Source organism: Oncorhynchus keta, chromosome 37 (assembly GCF_023373465.1).
Source record: "Oncorhynchus keta strain PuntledgeMale-10-30-2019 chromosome 37, Oket_V2, whole genome shotgun sequence".
Classification (NCBI taxonomy): Eukaryota; Metazoa; Chordata; class Actinopteri; order Salmoniformes; family Salmonidae; genus Oncorhynchus; species Oncorhynchus keta.
The window spans coordinates 4050797-4072571 of record NC_068457.1 but is presented as its reverse complement, the minus strand read 5'-3'; the positions used below and the strand labels follow the sequence as shown (position 1 = coordinate 4072571).

Genomic DNA, 21775 nt, shown 5'->3' with positions numbered 1-21775 from the left:
CTATAAGAACATGCAATAGTCAAAGGTATATGAAATACAAATGGTATAGAGAGAAATAGTTCTATAACTCCTATAATAACCTAACCTAAAACCTCTTACCTGGGAATATTGAAGACTCATGTTAAAAGGAACCACTAGCTTTCATATGTTCTCATGTTCTGAGCAAGGAACTTGAACGTTTAGCTTTTGGCACATATTGCACTTTTACTTTCTTCCCCAACACTGTGTTTTCGCATTATTTAAAGCAAACGTAACATGTTTCATTATTTATTTGAGACTAAATTGATTTTATTTATGTATTATATTAATTTAAAATAAAAGTGTTCATTCAGTATATTTGTAATTGTCATTATTACAAATATATATATAAAAAAATATATAAAAAACAAACAAATAATAATAATACAAATATATATATAAAAAAAATATATATATATTTTTTAAATCGGCCGATTAATCGGTATCGGCCTTAAAAAAAAAAACTCCAATAATCTGTATCCGTTTTGAAAAATCATAAATCGGTAGACCTCTACTGTTTAGTGTTTGGTGATGGTATGGGCCAATTTGTTTAACACTTAGTTTACAAACCCTCATTTTCAGGCTGATAGAAAAGCTAGCCAAAGAGCATTTTACTGGTTTAAGTTTTTTTTATAAAAGCAGTTGTGTAAAGCAGTTGATTGGCGACAATAAAAAACATACTAAACAGATGATTCAAACGAGCCTTACAATTATAATCCAAAGTAATGTGAAATGCACTCATAAGCAACCTGGAAATGGATGCTATTTTTGCTGTCAGCCTATGAGAACTTCCCTGAGTTTTCCCCTACGGTGGTGAATTAGTGAATAGACACAGAGCTAAATGTGAGTTTCCTTGAGTAGCACTCCTGATCTTGATCTGATAGTGTGCTGTAATATTCAAAATACACTGTGAAAAACTAAAATCGTCACTTACCCATTTTTGCTCCAGGCAGATATGTTACATCCATAACTAGTGGTTTCCTCATTAGCAGGGAGGAGTTTCTGCATCAAATTGTGTGTGCATTGACCTCGTGCCACAATTTTAGCAAACCCAGAAAGGGGCCTATATTGGAGACCAAAAGTTGTCTGGCACACTGCTTAGAGTCTCAACAACTTGAATAACTTACAAGACAAAATATGACTATTGTTGCTAATTTGACTCTCTTATTAATTGTCAAATTTAACAGACATCAATTGTTTTACAACTTCATGGGTTGTGGGCCTTTAACCATCTGTCTGACTTTGTCGTTCACACAGGAGAGAGACGGGACAATCGTGGATCCTCTGGGGATCCTCAACAACAGCATGATGCTGACGAGGCAGAGAAGAGTCTCTCCACATCAGAACTCCTCAAGAAACACCAGCAGAGAACCACAGGGAAGAAATCTCACCACTGCTCTGACTGTGGGAAAATATTAAACTCTTCATTAAAACTAAAAATACATCAACGAATTCACACTGGAGAGAAATATTTTGGCTGTGATCAATGTGGGAAGAGTTTTACTGCATCTAGCCATCTGACTATTCACCAGCGGACACACACAGGAGAGAAATCTTATAGCTGTGATCAATGTGGGAAGAGTTTTATTTCATCTGGCCAGCTGACTTTACACCAGAGAATACACATAGGAGAAGAAAATATACAGTGGGGCAAAAAAGTATTTAGTCATGTCACGCCTTGGTCTTAGTATTTTGTGTTTTCTTTAATTATTTGTTCAGGCCAGGGTGTGACATGGGTTTATTGTCATTGTAGTGAATTACATTTTATGCGCTAAACTATGAGGAATATTGGCCTGTTGGAAACTACAACTCCCTACTACATCACACAGTTCAGTCTGGATCTGATTTATCTCTAGAAACACGACAACTCCCTACTACATCACACATTTCAGTCTGGGTCTGATTTATCTCTAGAGAAACTACAACTCCCTACTACATCACACATTTCAGTCTGGATCTGATTTATCTCTAGAGAATCTACAACTCCCTACTACATCGCACAGTTCCGCCTGGATCTGATTTATCTCTAGAGAAACTACAACTCCCTACTACATCACACAGTTCAGTCTGGATCTGATTTATCTCTAGAAACACGACAACTCCCTACTACATCACACATTTCAGTATGGGTCTGATTTATCTCTAGAGAAACTACAACTCCCTACTACATCACACATTTCAGTCTGGATCTGATTTATCTCTAGAGAATCTACAACTCCCTACTACATCGCACAGTTCCGCCTGGATCTGATTTATCTCTAGAGAAACTACAACTCCCTACTACATCACACATTTCAGTCTGGATCTGATTTATCTCTAGAGAAACTACAACTCCCTACTACATCACAGTTCCGCCTGGATCTGATTTATCAATGTTGTGAAGGAAAATCTATGATAACCACTTTAAGTTTATGACATTAATGTGTTCAAGGATCTCTTTAAGGTTGAGATATTTACGTGCATATTTGTGTGGGTGTGCAACCACACACCCTCTGGACAGACAGGCCAAAGGCGCTTGGCCCAATTCAGGGAATCGCTGATCTACTTCAGAGGAACTGTGTCTAGAGTTGTTGTTCTGACACCTCACTGGAAAACTAGAATAACTAGCTGTTGCTACAGAACGAGACGACCAATTCACAGTTAGTCTGTGTCTCGTTCTCCACACACGGACACATACCAAGATCATGTGTTTTCTATATGCACAAGATAGTTTGACTATATAAGGCTTCTGAACTCAATTGTGTCATTGAGCTCTCGGCCTTCCACCTCAGAGTGTAGGGCTGACCAGCTACATTATTGCAATTCTTATCAAATAAAGGTTGATTGTTTGAAGAAATTACAAAGTCTCTCCTGATTGGTTAGAATTTCCACCACAATGTGCAGTATGCTTTTCAATACCAACAATGACAGACTATATACATTCTGTTGTTGATTTACTTTTGTGTTTTGAGTCGTTGTCCTGTTGCATCACCCAACCTCTGTTGAGCTTCAACTGGTGGACAGACAGACTAACATTCTCCTGCAAAATGTCTTGATATACTTGGGAATTCATTTTTCAGTCGCTGTTAGCAAGCTGTCCTGGCCCTGAGGCATCAAAGCAGCCCCAAACCATGATGCTCCCTCCACCAGACTTTACAGTTGGGATGAGGTTTTGATGTTGGTGTGCTGTGCCTTTTGTTCTCCACACATAGTGTTGTGTGTTCATACTGTATTGGAGCAGCAGCAGCTGACTGTCCAGTTCAACATCAGTTCACCGTCTCACCTCATACTGTATTGGAGCAGCAGCTGACTGCGCAGTTCAACATCGGTTTACCGTCTCACCTCACACTGTATTGGAGCAGCAGCTGACTTGATCGTTGATGCTAATCATCATGTTTTGAATCAGAGTAAATAGAGCCTACGAAAACTCTAAAAATTAAGGGTTCAACTGGAGTTGTTCTCAGATCCCCTAAGAACCGTAGGGTTCTTGGTAAAAAAGCAGCCCCAAAAAGGTTCTTCAAAGAACTTGTTGGAAGGTGGGTTCATCGAGGAACCTCCGTTGTTGCTGAACTTCTTCCGGGAACATCGCAATTTCAACTGAAAACGATGGTGACAAGTTTGGATGCGACAAGTTATTAAAAAGGTTAGGTTGGGTTGATGTTTGGCTCTGAATATGTCTCGAAATAATTCATATATAGTAATATAACATACTAATAATGAATAACGAAGACAATGATGGTTTTCTGTGAATGTCTTCCACAACTTTACTGTAGTTAATTACCGTAAATATTAGAAAGCCGGGTTTGACCGTCGGCGTAGTATGAGCTACAGTACAGTACCGTTATCTAGCTAGATAACGTTATGTCCTAACTAGGCACAACTAGGTTTGGATTATTTCCCTCAACTATATTATTTTCCATATATTGCATATCGTTTCCATAAAGCCAACATGGCTTTAGTCATTAACGTACATTTCCAATCTAGAGCAGTTCTCACTATTGTGATAATGAAGTAGCTAACGTTAACTAACTAACTAAGGACGGTGACCTGTCTGTAAATGACAGTTATACCAGGCTAATAAGTCACTCGTAAGATAAGGTTGTAAGATTGTGCTTAACTGTATTTTTCATTTACTTTATAGTTCTCACGGAAGGTGATAATTCTGACTAAAACTACAGAATAAAGCCGCCAGTTAAAATCAGGGAACGGTTGTGCTCGTGGTTACTGAAGGGAGCTACACTGTCCAGACGAGATGTTACAACGAACTGAATCGTCAAGTAGTAGACAATGGACCTGATCGGACAGCTCAGAGACTCTGCTCTTTTCTGTCCATAAGAAACAATTGGATTGGTGGAAGAGGCAGGGCAGGCCAGGAGCAAGGAAGGAGGGTGTGGTCAAGCAAGGCTTTTTTTTGTAATTGTAGTTTTTTTCTAGTCAATGGAGGTCTTCCTCTTTATATAGCCTGCTACAGCATGCAATACTATTAACTCACAAGGGGGCATAACGTTACATGGACAATACTCTCCCATTTTGTAAACGTTACATGGACAATACTATCCCATTTTGGAAACGTTACATGGACGTCCCCTTGTGGAGGGAAATTAATATCTTAGATGGTAGCTGAAGATGGGATTCAAATGCATAATGTTATTAATACAGTGTCTAGACTACCTCTTTTCTATAAATTCCCTTCAGAATCCAAACACAGTAAAGCAGCGCAGAAAAATGTTGCGTATAATCTTTCAAGTCAGCCTGATAAAATATTAAACAATTTGTGTACAAAGATATCAGGCCTGTATGGCAGTACTGTATTGGCTAGTGCTTTCTATTTTGCATTAAATTGTATGTCGATGCCATTCATCTTTCAATATTTATTTCATATATATATATATATATATATGTTTTAATGCTTTAAGACTATTCTTTGACAACTTTTCTCTTCCTTTGAAATTCTTATAGGACAGAACATGGACACAATGCATTTGGGATCAAGAAGAAGGTACAGATATGTTGTAGGACAGCTGCATTTGAAGTGTACATTTAACCCGCATAGCAGTCAATACAAACTGAAATATATTAGCATACAAATGTGTGCAAATGATCTTTTCAGATCTTCTCAAAAATGAATCAAGTCCATTGAATGGATATAGACAAAAAGAGAATTCAAGGACTATCAGAGATAGAGAGGTGAGGCAGGGGTGAGGACATCATCCTGCTATCTTGACAGTCCCTGAAGGACAATACAGAAGGGGTATTTGCTCTTATTCCTTCCCTTTCTCAAATGTATTTTGTAATAAAAATAGCAAGTGTAGTAAGATAATTGCTTAACTTTACTAGGACTGGACACCACAGCAGCGATTCTGCTCTTGCCCTACCTCTTCAATGTGGACCCAAGTGGCCTTTATGTCCGTGACAAGGTATGCCTATGAACCAATCATCTGTTTCTTCATAAACATAGGTGTGGATGCTTATAAAAAACTACAGCTGAACATTTATGGTCTTTGTTAATTGTATGTGTATTAACCTTTTCTTACTTTTGTTGACAGATTTCACCGCACATCGGCGGAAACCCAAAATCCCGCTGACCTTTGATGGGGAGAACATCCATGCCCTCGAGGACGTCCCCATGGGACTTGGGGCTCTGCTAGGGCTGTATTTTTTAAAATTTCCCCTAAGTTTCCCAAAAATGTCAGAAAAACACTTATGTTCTTAAGTGACTGTTCTGGGGATAAGAGAAGTTGGGGTGAAGTTACCAGGGCCGGTCATAAAGATGGCAAACTTCCTAACATAACTAAGTGGATATGATATACACACTAAAGCTGAAAAATCTGTATTTAGCATCAAGTCTACAATATTGTTAGTTTACCAATGATTCATTTTTAATGTATGTTGTTTTTATTGTACATGATTATTTGTGATTTTTTTTGGTGTGTCATGAAAAGCACTATACAAAGTAAATGTTTTATTTATTATGGTCTGACATGTCTACAGAAATGTTGTAATTTTGTAATGTGTTTTGTTTGGTAAGTTGTTTTGTAAATATTAATTCATATTTGTGGTGCCAGTAAATAAACAATGAATTATTTAAATCAACATTGCCAATATTGTTATTATCAAAATATGTTTTTATAATGGAGGGAGGGAGGACAGGGAGTTAAAAAAATGAACCCCAAAAGGTTATTTGAGGAACCATGATAAGGGGTTCTTCAAATAACTTTTAGGGGTTCCCCCCCAGTTTCAATTTGAAGAACCCCTAAAGGATACTCCAGGAACCTTTACTTTTTAGAGTGTATATTGATAAAAGTCACCTTGTCCGAGAGACATTTACATACTTATACACGGCCCCATTTGGGATGGCTATTTTGGGTCGAAATAGCAGCCAGAACAGACAGACCTGATATCGCCCATAATTCGACGTCCTAGGCCGTCACGTGCTGAGTGGGTATGACCAAAGTTATTATATTTAGCTGCACTTTGTAGTACATTTTTACACTAAAATAAATGTTTCTGGTGCCACGTCACCCGGTTTCAAAGGGAGTTGTGCGATGTGCGTCTTTCAGGTGATTCTGCCACTGTGACGTATAATCTAGTGGACGGGACGCTTCAACATCAAGAGCTATTCAGCCACCTTGGTTCACTAACTTTACGGAAAAAGGGTTAATTAATAAATCTAGCAACTCCTCTCATACTGAGAATAATTACATGTGCACCTTACTATCTTATACTATATCATACATGGTCTTAACTAGTAAACACAGATTCTAGTTTTCATCCAGTTCACATAGATGGCTGGCTCGGCCCTCTTCACACCTCCAAGGTGTCCCCTTACCCCTCACTCAGAGCCTATTGCCTCGCCCCTGTTTACGCCTCCAAGGTGCCCACCTCACACAGGAATACACACTCAAAGCCTATGAGGCTTTTATAAAAACTCTACTTGTTTCTCTCACCTTTTTATTTTTTTAGACTACGTTTGAGATGTGGTATCCACTCGGCTCGCTGCCTCTCAGATCAAAGGTGGGTCCATCTGCTCCGTTCCCAAAGTGTGGTCTACTGAAATTCCAAGTTTGAGGGATCCCTCGTGTTCCATTTACCCAGGTCGTCAGGAGCGGTCACCAAGTGAAGATTCACATCCCAATCACCAAATGTGGTTAATTTCTTTAATATCAAATGAGACAAACTTATCACACAAGTCAGAGTTATTCTTAAACTAAATCTGTATTCACTTAATAATAAGGGAGCAGGTCAATACAACTTACACATATAAAGTGACTCAATTGAGTGTTCTACGATAATGATGGCTGGTCGACAAATCACCCCCAGATGATTTGTTGAGAGCCACGAGACAAAAGTACAAAGATACACCCCTTTCAACCTACATGACCAACAATAGACGTATAGAACGGGTAACAAGGTTAAGATTTGTATGAAAGATAATTATAATTAACAGCAGACAGCATCTCATGTAAAAACAGTACTCTTTGTGTAGAGACCAGGTTCTGGCCCTGGGGTCATCTCTCCCCGGTACCATATAGAACATTAACTCATGCTCTGGAATGCGGTCTCTTCAGGTTTTATCACCCAAAAGACACTGTAAGTCTCCTGTCAGTTATCGCCCAGAGGCCCATCCTCAGTAGGAGACACAGATTGTTCAAAGAACCATCTATTCGGTTGCAAAAAATAACCATTTGATCCAATAAAAGTATAACATAATGTTGCAGTTTTGCTCTCAGTGTCCACTGAAAGTTGACTAGTAACAACAACTGGGACATAAAAGACACCCACCATGAGACCCACTAAATCTGCCCAAGAAGAGGCAAATAAAAGAAAAACCCACACCAAACTTAAAAGACAGGAAGAAAACCAAAAAGTTGGAGCAACTAAAGGTGTTTACTCTCCATATCTATCAAGACAACTGGAGCACTGGGCCAGACACTCTTAAATAGAACCTGAAACACCACGAGATGGACAAGCCATTACAGGTGTAACACATACTGACTAACGAGGTGACACCAATCAGTGTGCCCTACGTGCTAATGAGCTATACATGCTAAAGTCCAACCCCAAAACATAAATGGAAAAACTAAAGACTATAACACTTAAGAGAATGCGCACCACCAACAGAAAACAACTTCCATTTCACATTATAATCAACTACAATATAAACATGGTGTCTACTGGCTGTCAACAATTAAAAACAAGAAAAAATAACTTGTTTTTTATTTGAATCAGTTCTCCCTACATGTCGTCTTCCTAAAACTCACTAGCTTCTAGAACTCTCGTCCCCTTGGAACGAGACCAAACACAACTAATCTCCAATACGGAAAAACATGGTCAAAATAAATTCTAATCCATGGCAACGCATTGGCTAAACACAAAACAAATCTTTTTGACTGCCCAACCTTGAGACAATCGGGAACCAAGTGGTCCTCACCACGGACACAAGCACCAAATACACTGTTGTTTTGACAAGTAGCAATAAATCACTGATATCGATTAGGGGGGAAATCAGGTTGTGCGTACTGTTGAAACTAACACAACTAAACAAAACACATGGAAATGGGAGATATATTTTACCTCACTGGTTAGAGGACAACCTGCAGAAGACAGTCAGCTACATTTTGGAGTGATGCATTTAAATTTAGGGGTCGCAAAACAAAGAAACACAACACTTATTTGTCATCGCTCAACGATATCACGTCGAAATCAATTGTGCGGAGAGAGGAGGGAGATGAGGTTGCACGTCCTGTTAAAACTAACAGCTCAAAAACCACATGGAATCTGGGAATAATGTGAACATCCCTGGTTAGAGGACAACTCCTTTTTTGTTAGTCACTTTTTGTTAAATCACATAAATAGTACTCTTCCATTTCAGAGCCTGGATTTCCCCCTGAGGCTAATAATATATATCATGCTGAAATCCATAGAACAGGGTGACGTTTAGGCTTCTACATTATGACATTAATTAATTGATATCATGAAACAACTCCTTCATGTATACATTTTCTGATATTTGATCAGAGATCGTTTATCAGATTATCTCTGATCACAGCTATGAGGTTTCTCTCCTGTTTGTATTCTCTGGTGTAAAGTCAGAGAGCCAGATGTCGCAAAACTCTTCCCACATTGGTCACAGCTATAAGATTTCTCACATGTGTGTGTTCTCTGGTGTAATGTCAGATAGTCAGATCGAACAAAACTCTTCCCACATTTACCACAGCTATAAGGTTTTTCTCCTGTGTGTGTTCTCTGGTGTATTGTCAGATGGCCAGATCGAACAAAACTCTTCCCACATTGACCACAGCTATAAGGTTTTTCTCCTGTGTGTGTTCTCTGGTGTTGAGTCAGAATGCTAGATGTAATAAAACTCTTGCCACATTGACCACAGCTATAAGGTTTCTCTCCTGTGTGTGTTCTCTGGTGTCGAGTCAGAATGCTAGATGTAATAAAACTCTTCCCACATTGACCACAGCTATAAGGTTTCTCTCCTGTGTGTGTTCTCTGGTGCACTGTCAGATCTCTAGATTGACAAAAACTCTTCCCACATTGACCACAGCTGTAAGATTTCTCTACTGTGTGTATTCTCTGGTGCATTGTCAGATAGCTAGATTGAATAAAACTTTTCCCACATTGATCACAGCTATAAGACTTCTCTCCTGTGTGTATTCTCTGGTGTAAAGTAAGAGAGCCAGATGTAGTAAAACTCTTCCCACATTGATCACAGCTATAGGGTTTCTCTCCTGTGTGTATTCTCTGGTGCGATATCAGGCTGTTTGACTGAGTAAACCTCTTCCCACATTGACCACAGCTATAAGGTTTCTCTCCTGTGTGTATTCTCTGGTGCACTGTCAGAGAGCCAGATGTAGTAAAATTCTTCCCACATTGATCACAGCAATAAGGTTTCTCTCCTGTGTGGATTCTCTGATGAATTTTAATGCCTGATGAGGTGAAGCTCTTCCCACAGTCAGGGCAGCAGTGAGTTCTCTTCCATGTGGATCTCCGCAGATGTTTCTTGAGGTGTTTTGATGTGGAGAGACTCTTCTCTGCCTCTTCAGCATCATGAGGTTGTTGAGGCACCCCAGAGGCTCCACGATAGTCACGTCTCTCTCCTGTGTGAACGACAGTCAGACAAATGGTTAAAGGCCCACAACAGCAGAAATCCACTGTAAAAGGTGATGCCAACAGCGAAGCCATGATGTTGTACAACAATTCAAGTCTGTAATGAATGTTACATTTGTCTTAAAATGAGCAAGAGTCATATTTTAGTAGTAACATCGATGATTTTAGGCAAGAAATAAGTTATTCATGTTGTTGAAACTCTAAGCACTGTGCCAGATTACTTTTGGTCTCCAATATAGGCCCCTTTCTGTGTTTCCTAAAATTGCAGCACGAAGGCGATGCACATGCAATTTGTTTGCAGTTATGGATGTAGTGTATCTGGTTGTAGAAACTCCTCCCTGGTAATGAGGAAACCACTAGTATATCTGTAGTAATGTAGTATATCTGGTAATGAGGAAACCGCTAGTTATGGATGTAGTATATTTGCTAATGAGGAAACCACTAGTTATGGATGTAGTATATCTGGTAATGAGGATACCACTAGTTATGGATGTGGTATATGTGATAATGAGGAAACCACTCGTTATGGATGTAGTATATCTGGTAATGAGGAAACCGCTAGTTATGGATTTAGTATATCTGGTAATGAGGAAACCACTAGTTATGGATTTATTATATCTGGTAATGAGGAAACCACTAGTTATGGATATGGTATACAGTGGGGCAAAAAAAGTATTTAGTCAGCCACCAATTGTGCAGGTTCTGCCACTTAAAAATATGAGAGAGGCCTGTAATTTTCATCATAGGTACACTTCAACTATGACAGACAAAATTAGAAGAAAAAAAAAATCAAGAAAATCACACTGTAGGATTTTTAATGAATTTATTTGCAAATTATGGTGGAAAATAAGTATCTGGTCAATAACAAAAGTTTCTCAATACTTTATTATATACCCTTTGTTGGCAATGACAGAGGTCAAATGTTTTCTGTAAGTCTTCACAAGGTTTTCACACACTGTTGCTGGCATTTTGGCCCATTCCTCCATGCAGATCTCCTCTAGAGAAGTGATGTTTTGGGGCTGTTGCTGGGCAACACAGACTTTCAACTCCCTACAAAGATTTTCTATGGGGTTGAGATCTGGAGACTGGCTAGGCCACTCCAGGACCTTGAAATGCTTCTTACGAAGCCACTCCTTCGTTGCTCGGGTGGTGTGTTTGGAATCATTGTCATGCTGAAAGACCCAGCCACGTTTCATCTTCAATGCCCTTGCTGATGGTAGGCTTTGTTACTTTGGTCCCAGCTCTCTGCAGGTCATTCACTAGGTCCCCCGGTGTGGTTCTGGGATTTTTGCTCATCGTTCTTGTGATCATTTTGACCCCACGGGGTGAGATCTTGCGTGGAGCCCCAGATCGAGGGAGATTATCAGTGGTCTTGTATGTCTTCCATTTCCTAATAATTGCTCCCACAGTTGATTTCTTCAACCCAAGCTGCTTACCTATTGCAGATTCAGTTTTCCCAGCCTGGTGTAGGTCTACAATTTTGTTTCAAATCAAATCAAATTTTATTTGTCACATACACATGGTTAGCAGATGTTAATGCGAGTCTAGCAAAATGCTTGTGCTTCTAGTTCCGACAGTGCAGTAATAACCAACAAGTAATCTAACTAACAATTCCAAAACTACTGTCTTATACACAGTGTAAGGGGATAAAGAATATGTACATAAAGATATATGAATGAGTGATGGTACAGAGCAGCATAGGCAAGATACAGTAGATGGTATCGAGTACAGTATATACATATGAGATGAGTATGTAAACAAAGTGGCATAGTTAAAGTGGTTAGTGATACATGTATTACATAAGGATGCAGTCAATGATATAGAGTACAGTATATACGTATGCATATGAGATGAATAATGTAGGGTATGTAACATTATATAAGGTAGCATTGTTTAAAGTGGCTAGTGATATATTTACATCATTTCCCATCAATTCCCATTATTAAAGTGGCTGGAGTTGAGTCAGTGTCAGTGTCAGTGTGTTGGAAGCAGCCACTCAATGTTAGTGGTGGCTGTTTAACAGTCTGATGGCCTTGAGATAGAAGCTGTTTTTCAGTCTCTCGGTCCCAGCTTTGATGCACCTGTACTGACCTCGTCTTCTGGATGATAGCGGGGTGAACAGGCAGTGGCTCGGGTGGTTGATGTCCTTGATGATCTTTATGGCCTTCCTGTAACATCGGGTGGTGTAGGTGTCCTGGAGGGCAGGTAGTTTGCCCCCGGTGATGCGTTGTGCAGACCTCACTACCCTCTGGAGAGCCTTACGGTTGTGGGCGGAGCAGTTGCCGTACCAGGCGGCCCGCCAGGATGCTCTCGATTGTGCATCTGTAGAAGTTTGTGAGTGCTTTTGGTGACAAGCCGAATTTCTTCAGCCTCCTGAGGTTGAAGAGGCGCTGCTGCGCCTTCTTCACGATGCTGTCTGTGTGAGTGGACCAATTCAGTTTGTCTGTGATGTGTATGCCGAGGAACTTAAAACTTGCTACCCTCTCCACTACTGTTCCATCGATGTGGATAGGGGTGTTCCCTCTGCTGTTTCCTGAAGTCCACAATCATCTCCTTAGTTTTGTTGACGTTGAGTAGGAGGTTATTTTCCTGACACCACACTCCGAGGGCCTTCACCTCCTCCCTGTAGGCCGTCTCGTCGTTGTTGGTAATCAAGCCTACCACTGTTGTGTCGTCCGCAAACTTGATGATTGAGTTTGAGGCGTGCGTGGCCACGCAGTCGTGGGTGAACAGGGAGTACAGGAGAGGGCTCAGAACGCATCCTTGTGGGGCCCCAGTGTTGAGGATCAGCGGGGTGGAGATGTTGTTGCCTACCCTCACCACCTGGGGGCGGCCCGTCAGGAAGTCCAGTATCCAGTTGCACAGGGCGGGGTCGAGACCCAGGGTCTCGAGCTTGATGACGAGCTTGGAGGGTACTATGGTGTTGAATGACGAGCTGTAGTCGATGAACAGCATTCTCACATAGGTATTCCTCTTGTCCAGATGGGTTAGGGCAGTGTGGTTGAGATTGCATCGTCTGTGGACCTATTTGGGCGGTAAGCAAATTGGAGTGGGTCTAGGGTGTCAGGTAGGGTGGAGGTGATATGGTCCTTGACTAGTCTCTCAAAGCACTTCATGATGACGGAAGTGAGTGCTACGGGGCGGTAGTCGTTTAGCTCAGTTACCTTAGCTTTCTTGGGAACAGGAACAATGGTGGCCCTCTTGAAGCATGTGGGAACAGCAGACTGGTATAAGGATTGATTGAATATGTCCGTAAACACACCGGCCAGCTGGTCTGCGCATGACAGCTCTTTGGTCTTGGCCATAGTGGAGTTTGGAGTGTGACTGTTTGAGGTTGTGGACAGGTGTCTTTTATACTGATAACAAGTTCAAACGGGTGTCATTAATACAGGTAACGAGTGGAGGACAGAGGAGCCTCTTAAAGAAGAAGTTACAGGTCTGTGAGAGCCAGAAATCTTGCTTGTTTGTAGGTGACCAAATACTTATTTTCCACCATAATTTGCAAATAAATTCATAAAAAATCCTACAATGTGATTTTCTGGATTTCCCCCCCTCATTTTGTCTGTCTTAGTTAAAGTGTACCTATGATGAAAATCACAGGCCTCTCTCATCTTTTTAAGTGGGAGAACTTGCACAATTGGTGGCTGACTAAATACTTTTTTGCCCCACTGTATCTGGTAATGAGGAAACCACTAGTTGTAGATGTGGTATATCTGGTAATGAGGAAACCACTAGTTATGGATGTGGTATATCTGGTAATGACGAAACCACTAGTTATGGATGTAGTATATCTGGTAATGAGGAAACCACTAGTTATGGATGTAGTATATCTGGTAATGAGGAAACCACTAGTTATGGATGTGGTATATCTGGTAATGAGGAAACCGATAGTTATGGATGTATTATATCTGGTAATGAGGAAACCGATAGTTATGGATGTAGTATATCTGCTAATGAGAAAACCACTAGTCATGGATGTAGTATATCTGCTAATGAGGAAACCACTAGTTATGGATGTAGTATATCTGGTAATGAGGAAACCACAAGTTATGGATGTGGTATATCTGGTAATGAGGAAACCATGAGTTATGGATGGGTATATCTGGTAATGAGGAAACCACTAGTTATGGATGTGGTATATCTGGTAATGAGGAAACCGATAGTTATGGATGTATTATATCTGGTAATGAGGAAACCGATAGTTATGGATGTATTATATCTGGTAATGAGGAAACCGATAGTTATGGATTCAGTATATCTGGTAATGAGGAAACCACTAGTTATGGATGTATTATATCTGGTAATGAGGAAACCGATAGTTATGGATGTGGTATATCTGGTAATGAGGAAACCATGAGTTATGGATGTGGTATATCTGGTAATGAGGAAACCACGAGTTATGGATGTGGTATATCTGGTAATGAGGAAACCATGAGTTATGGATGTGGTATATCTGGTAATGAGGAAACCACTATTTATGGATGTGGTATATCTGGTAATGAGGAAACCGCTAGTTATGGATGTAGTATATCTGGTAATGAGGAAACCATGAGTTATGGATGTGGTATATCTGGTTGTAGAAACTCCTCCCTGCTAATTAGGAAACCAGACACTTCAGAACAAACTTCATTTAGATGTTTTCTTCACTTCTATTGCAACTTCGTATTTCGTCGTCCTAACGTAGTCTACACTGCTATCTGCCCAGCAGCTAGCCAGCTAGCAAACGTCCACCGTCTACCGAATAGCAGCACTGTAGAAACTATTACACTCAACTGAACAACTTGATTAGTGTAGTGTTAGCTAGCTACATAGTTGTCTTTGCTGTCTTCGTATCCAAGATAATTGTGTAGTTTAGAGTGTGTAGTCTTAGAGTGATTATCTTAATTTACCGAGGTTAGCTAGCCAGCTATTTGTCATCCTTAACGTAGGAGACACTGCTAGCTAGCCAACAGCTAGCCAACGTCTACTGAATAGAACTTCCGCACTCAACAACCCGGTCGCATTCCGCTTCGCTCCACAGGTAGTATCACATTTTCATTTCATTACAGCACAACGGTTTGATTTGTTTGATCGTAGCTAGCTACATAGCTAGCTACATAGCCGTCTGTGTACCAAAGATAATTGTGTAGTCTAGAGCGATTTTCTAGGTTAGCTAGCCAGCTATTGTCGTTCTTTTAACGCAACGTAACGTAATCAACACTGCTAGCTAGCCAGCAAGCCCCCGAATAGCAGCACTGTAGAAACTATTACACTCAACGGAACGACTTGATTAGTGTAGTGTCAACAACGCAGCCACTGCCAGCTAGCCTACAAAGTCAACAACGCAGCCACTGCCAGCTAGCCTACTTCAGCAGTACTGTATCATTTTAATAATTTTAGTCAATAAGATTCTTGCTACGTAAGCTTAACTTTCTGAACATTCGAGATGTGTAGTCCACTAGTCATTCCAATCTCCTTGCATTAGCGTAGCCTCTTCTGTAGCCTGTCAACTATGTGTCTGTCTATCCCTGTTCTCTCCTCTCTGCACAGACCATACAAACGCGCCACCCTAATCTGGTGGTCCCAGCGCGCACGACCCACGTGGAGTTCCAGGTCTCCGGTAGCCTCTGGAACTGCCGATCTGCGGCCAACAAGGCAGAGTTCTTCTCAGCCTATGCCTCCCTCCAGTCCCTCGACTTCTTGGCACTGACGGAAACATGGATCACCACAGATAACACTGCTACTCCTACTGCTCTCTCTTCGTCCGCCCACGTGTTCTCGCACACCCCGAGAGCTTCTGGTCAGCGGGGTGGTGGCACCGGATCTTCATCTCTCCCAAGTGGTCATTCTCTCTTTCCCCTTACCCATCTGTCTATCGCCTCCTTTGAATTCCATGCTGTCGCAGTTACCAGCCCTTTCAAGCTTAACATCCTTATCATTTATCGCCCTCCAGGTCCCCTCGGAGAGTTCATCAATGAGCTTGATGCCTTGATAAGCTCCTTTCCTGAGGACGGCTCACCTCTCACAGTTCTGGGCGACTTTAACCTCCCCACGTCTACCTTTGACTCATTCCTCTCTGCCTCCTTCTTTCCACTCCTCTCCTCTTTTGACCTCACCCTCTCACCTTCCCCCTACTCACAAGGCAGGCAATACGCCGAGCTCATCTTTACTAGATGCTGTTCTTCCACTAACCTCATTGCAACTCCCCTCCAAGTCTCCGACCACTACCTTGTATCCTTTTCCCTCTCGCTCTCATCCAACACTTCCCACACTGCCCCTACTCGGATGGTATCGCGCCGTCCCAACCTTTGCTCTCTCTCCCCCTACTCTCTCCTCTTCCATCCTATCATCTCTTCCCTCTGCTCAAACCTTCTCCAACCTATCTCCTGATTCTGCCTCCTCAACCCTCCTCTCCTCCCTTTCTGCATCCTTTGACTCTCTATGTCCCCTATCCTCCAGGCCGGCTCGGTCCTCCCCTCCCGCTCCGAGGCTCGACGACTCATTGCGAGCTCACAGAACAGGGCTCCGGGCAGCCGAGCGGAAATGGAGGAAAACTCGCCTCCCTGCGGACCTGGCATCCTTTCACTCCCTCCTCTCTACATTTTCCTCCCTGTCTCTGCTGCTAAAGCCACTTTCTACCACTCTAAATTCCAAGCATCTGCCTCTAACCCTAGGAAGCTCTTTGCCACCTTCTCCTCCCTCCTGAATCCTCCTCCCCCCTCTCTGCAGATGACTTTGTCAACCATTTTGAAAAGAAGGTTGACGACATCCGATCCTCGTTTGCTAAGTGAAACGACACCGCTGGTTCTGCTCACACTGCCCTACCCTGTGCTCTGACCTCTTTCTCCCCTCTCTCTCCAGATGAAATCTCGCGTCTTGTGACGGCCGGCCGCCCAACAACCTGCCCGCTTGACCCTATCCCCTCCTCTCTTCTCCAGACCATTTCCGGAGACCTTCTCCCTTACCTCACCTCGCTCATCAACTCATCCCTGACCGCTGGCTACGTCCCTTCCGTCTTTAAGAGAGCGAGAGTTGCACCCCTTCTGAAAAAACCTACACTCGATCCCTCCGATGTCATCAACTACAGACCAGTATCCCTTCTTTCTTTTCTCTCCAAAACTCTTGAACGTGCCGTCCTTGGCCAGCTCTCCCGCTATCTCTCTCAGAATGACCTTCTTGATCCAAATCAGTCAGGTTTCAAGACTAGTCATTCAACTGAGACTGCTCTTCTCTGTATCACGGAGGCGCTCCGCACTGCTAAAGCTAACTCTCTCTCCTCTGCTCTCATCCTTCTAGACCTATCGGCTGCCTTCGATACTGTGAACCATCAGATCCTCCTCTCCACCCTCTCCGAGTTGGGCATCTCCGGCGCGGCCCACGCTTGGATTGCGTCCTACCTGACAGGTCGCTCCTACCAGGTGGCGTGGCGAGAATCTGTCTCCTCACCACGCGCTCTCACCACTGGTGTCCCCAGGGCTCTGTTCTAGGCCCTCTCCTATTCTCGCTATACACCAAGTCACTTGGCTCTGTCATAACCTCACATGGTCTCTCCTATCATTGCTATGCAGACGACACACAATTAATCTTCTCCTTTCCCCTTCTGATGACCAGGTGGCGAATCGCATCTCTGCATGTCTGGCAGACATATCAGTGTGGATGACGGATAACCACCTCAAGCTGAACCTCGGCAAGACGGAACTGCTCTTCCTCCCGGGAAGGACTGCCCGTTCCATGATCTCGCCATCACGGTTGACAACTCCATTGTGTCCTCCTCCCAGAGCGCTAAGAACCTTGTGATCCTGGACCTGGAAAACACCCTGTCGTTCTCAACTAACATCAAGGCGGTGGCCCGTTCCTGTAGGTTCATGCTCTACAACATCCGCAGAGTACGACCCTGCCTCACACAGGAAGCGGCGCAGGTCCTAATCCAGGCACTTGTCATCTCCCGTCTGGATTACTGCAACTCGCTGTTGGCTGGACTCCCTGCCTGTGCCATTAAACCCCTACAACTCATCCAGAACGCCGCAGCCCGTCTGGTGTTCAACCTTCCCAAGTTCTCTCACGTCACCCCGCTCCTCCGCTCTCTCCACTGGCTTCCAGTTGAAGCTTGCATCCGCTACAAGACCATGGTGCTTGCCTACGGAGCTGTGAGGGGAACGGCACCTCAGTACCTCCAGGCTCTGATCAGGCCCTACACCCAAACAAGGGCACTGCGTTCATCCACCTCTGGCCTGCTCGCCTCCCTACCACTGAGGAAGTACAGTTCCCGCTCAGCCCAGTCAAAACTGTTCGCTGATCTGGCCCCCAATGGTGGAACAAACTCCCTCACGACGCCAGGACAGCGGAGTCAATCACCACCTTCCGGAGACACCCCGGAAACCCCACCTCTTTAAGGAATACCTAGGATAGGATAAAGTAATCCTTCTCACCCCCCTCCCTTAAAAGATTTAGATGCACTATTGTAAAGTGGCTGTTCCACAGGATGTCATAAGGAGAATGCACCAATTTGTAAGTCGCTCTGGATAAGAGCGTCTGCTAAATGACTTAAATGTAATGTAATGTAAATGTAAGATGTCTCTCCGCCCTAACAAGGGGAGTCGTTGTCCACAAAGCGGCACTGCGGGTTGTCTAGATCCCGCCTATCCTTTCTTTGGATTGATGGATTCATCTTATTCTTGTAAACTATTGTTTATATTGTATGAGAGTTGTTGTCGTCAACCGCCTGTATTCAATGAAGAGAGATGCTAAGCTACTAGCATGAATTTGCATAGCGATCTGGAGACAACTCTTAGTGTTTTTATCAAAGTTGTCGGTATGTCATAACAACTTAAGCATTACGAAACTTCTGTTAGATCAAGTAAACCTCACATAGCAAATAAGCCATTCATTTTGTTGCTGACCAAATTTGACACTTTCCACATTGGGTTGATAATTGTTTCCACTTGGATACCAGTGTCTAAGGCCACTGGGGTTCTTTGTAATCAATATGACCAATACGAACTGATGGAAGAGGTTAAAAAAATGTATAATGGCACTTACACATGGAATGAAACAACGCATTTTTTAAAATATTTGTTCGCACTTCAATGCTAAAAAAGCTTGTGAGCAGGAAAAGCTTTTGATCCATCAACCTCTGGGTTATGCGCCCAGCACACTTCCGCTGCGCCACTCTGCTTTCAGCCATTTCAGAAAAGACTAGATCTCACAATCCATGGCTTAGGAGGCTTGAAATTGACATTTTTATTCAGAGAATTGCAGGGGAAGAGTACAATACCTTTCATTGTGCAGCTACGTTGCCCTGCGCGCTTGTTCGTTGAGCTGTAGATCCACTCGGGTGTTCCCAAAAAGTTTTCAAAAGCACCAATGCTTGTAAGTGCCCAGCCGTACTTTGGTGTCTCGTTGCTGCCTTGGTTAGACAACTCAGGTTTGCAAAGCCAGTGTGGCTCCAAACACCAAATCGATCACTTGCAAATAATAGGCATTCCCAGCAGTACAGTTTGCAGTGCTTCTCGGAGCCTGTGAGTCATTGATAGTGCCCATAATTGAAGCCTGTGACAGGCTTTGTAGCGTCGGCGTCTACCTCTCCTGACAATGTCTAAATTTTCTTGAAAAGTTTGTCTTGAGAATGGCGTTATAATTATATCCTCGACCAAATCGATATCTTCTCCTTCCGCCATTGTGGGTTGAAAAAACAGCTTAGTCGTACGCAAATTAATTCGTTGATCAATTTCAGTTTCCTAGTTCTGAGACCTGCCCATATAGGACCTGCCTCTCAATATTGGTAATCCAATCAAAAGACGTGCACGCACTACGCCTGCCAGCTGGCTCCTGTGTAACACTGGAGCCAGCCAGCAGGTGTACAATAGCCAACTCTAAAGCTGATTGGTTGACACTAAATTTGAATTTCCATTCACTTTAAGCAACAAGCGCCCGCACTGTTGATTCTGAAGGCATGAGGGCAGATTTTAGACCCCTGGCAACACATGATGGCTGAATATGATTGGATAAACTATCTAACATAAAGACCAGCCCTCCAAATCTCAACCTGGGGCTGGAAGCAGTGCAACCAAGAGGAACGCTATGAAATGAAGAGTGTAACTCTTACTCTGGGGAATCATTTAATACATATGTGGGAAAATATATTTAATTAAAAAATATATATATTCTAATGATGTTTAGGCCAGCAGAGAACGCGAATTAATTCGCGCATTACAAGCATTGGTGCTTTTTGGCCCACCACTGAAATCATCACAACACGAAAATCACTACACGCCGTGCCCCCCAGTCTGCGGTCAGCAGATAGCATATATATTTGAGAAGGGTCTAAGTCACTTTTTGGAAACGGAACGGAGAAAACAAGGGGTAGCTTGTTCTCTACGTCGTCTGATTCTAGACATATTAGTCATCATCCTGGGCCCTCCGTTGAAGAGGCATTGACGAGCCAACTCCGAATATCCAAAGTTATAAACACATGTAAGGCGGTACTTACTGGTGTTAAGCAGATCTCCTATCTCCACCTCTTCATCTTTCAATGTGACAGTAATCTCCCCTTCCTTCTTCACTTCAAAAGCTACATCCTCCCCTTTCTCTGCCTCCTCTTCTTTCACAGTAACATACTCCTCCTCTTTCACCCTGAACGCCTCTTCCTCTTCTTTCACTGGAACGTCTTTCTCTTCTTGTTTCACTGTAACACCCTTTACTTCTTGTTTTACTGTAACATCCTCCTCCTCTTTCACGACAATGTTCAGCCCCAGAGTTTCTTTCTCCGTCCAGCAGACCTCTTCTTCAACAGGATGAGAGTAGTTTCGGGAGCTCATGGTCGGGGATGTTAGCTAGCTAACATTAGCGACTAGGCTAGTGCTAACTTAACCAGCCAGCTACTATAGCTGACTAATACAAAATAACGTAATATTAAATTAAATAGGTTAACAAGTAGATACGACAGAAGTGTGTGTAAAACGCAGTAGGTAATATACACCGGAAAAAGTATAAATAGCTTGAATCTTTCGGCTATGTCGTCTAGCAGGCGACAGAAGTGGTTGACCAGCTGTTTCTGAAGAACCGTCCACTAGATTATACGTCATGCTGGCAGCGTCGCCTGAAAGACGCGCATCGCCGTCTGCTGACTGGAGGGGAAACGCAGTTGAGGATCATATTTTATTTTCAGACAAAGATTATTTTAAATGGATTTAATTAAATAATACTATTATATTGAGACATACAAAGACATGAATGTGCTGATTGATTAGTGCCCTTGGAGTGTGGTGTCAGGAAAATAACCTCACACTCAACGTCAACAAAACTAAGGAGATGATTGTGGACTTCAGGAAACAGCAGAGGGAACACCCCCCTATCCACATTGATGGAACAGTAGTGGAGAGGGTAGTAAGTTTTAAGTTCCTCGGCATACACATCACAGACAAACTGAATTGGTCCACCCACACAGACAGCATCGTGAAGCATCGTGAAGAAGGCAGCAGTGGTGGCTGTTTAACAGTCTGATGACCTTGAGATAGAAGCTGTTTTTCAGTCTCTCGGTCCCTGCTTTGATGCACCTGTACTGACCTCGCCTTCTGGATGATAGTGGGGTGAACAGGCAGTGGCTCGGGTGGTTGTTGTCCTTGATGGTCTTTATGGCCTTCCTGTGACATCGGGTGGTGTAGGTGTCCTGGAGGGCAGGTAG

The 21775-nt window shown here is 42.7% G+C and overlaps 1 protein-coding gene across 3 annotated transcripts in view; it reads right to left on the bottom strand.

Annotated features, from left to right (window-relative positions):
• The window catches only part of LOC118370090 (zinc finger protein 501-like), a 311132-nt gene extending 289820 nt beyond the window's left edge, over positions 1 to 21312 (bottom strand). Inside the window, exons 1-2 of one of the 3 annotated variants that reach the window (XM_052498871.1) lie at positions 20582 to 21234; positions 9782 to 10103 (exon numbers count right to left, since the gene is read on the bottom strand). In XM_052498871.1, the coding sequence (XP_052354831.1) occupies positions 9782 to 10103; positions 20582 to 20909 (650 nt within the window). In that variant the 5' untranslated portion in view covers positions 20910 to 21234. Of the gene's footprint in view, positions 1 to 7149; positions 10104 to 20581 lie in introns of those variants that run through there. The other 2 variants (XM_035754870.2, XM_052498872.1) reach the window with 2 other exon arrangements.
• Positions 21313 to 21775: the final 463 nt, after the last annotated feature.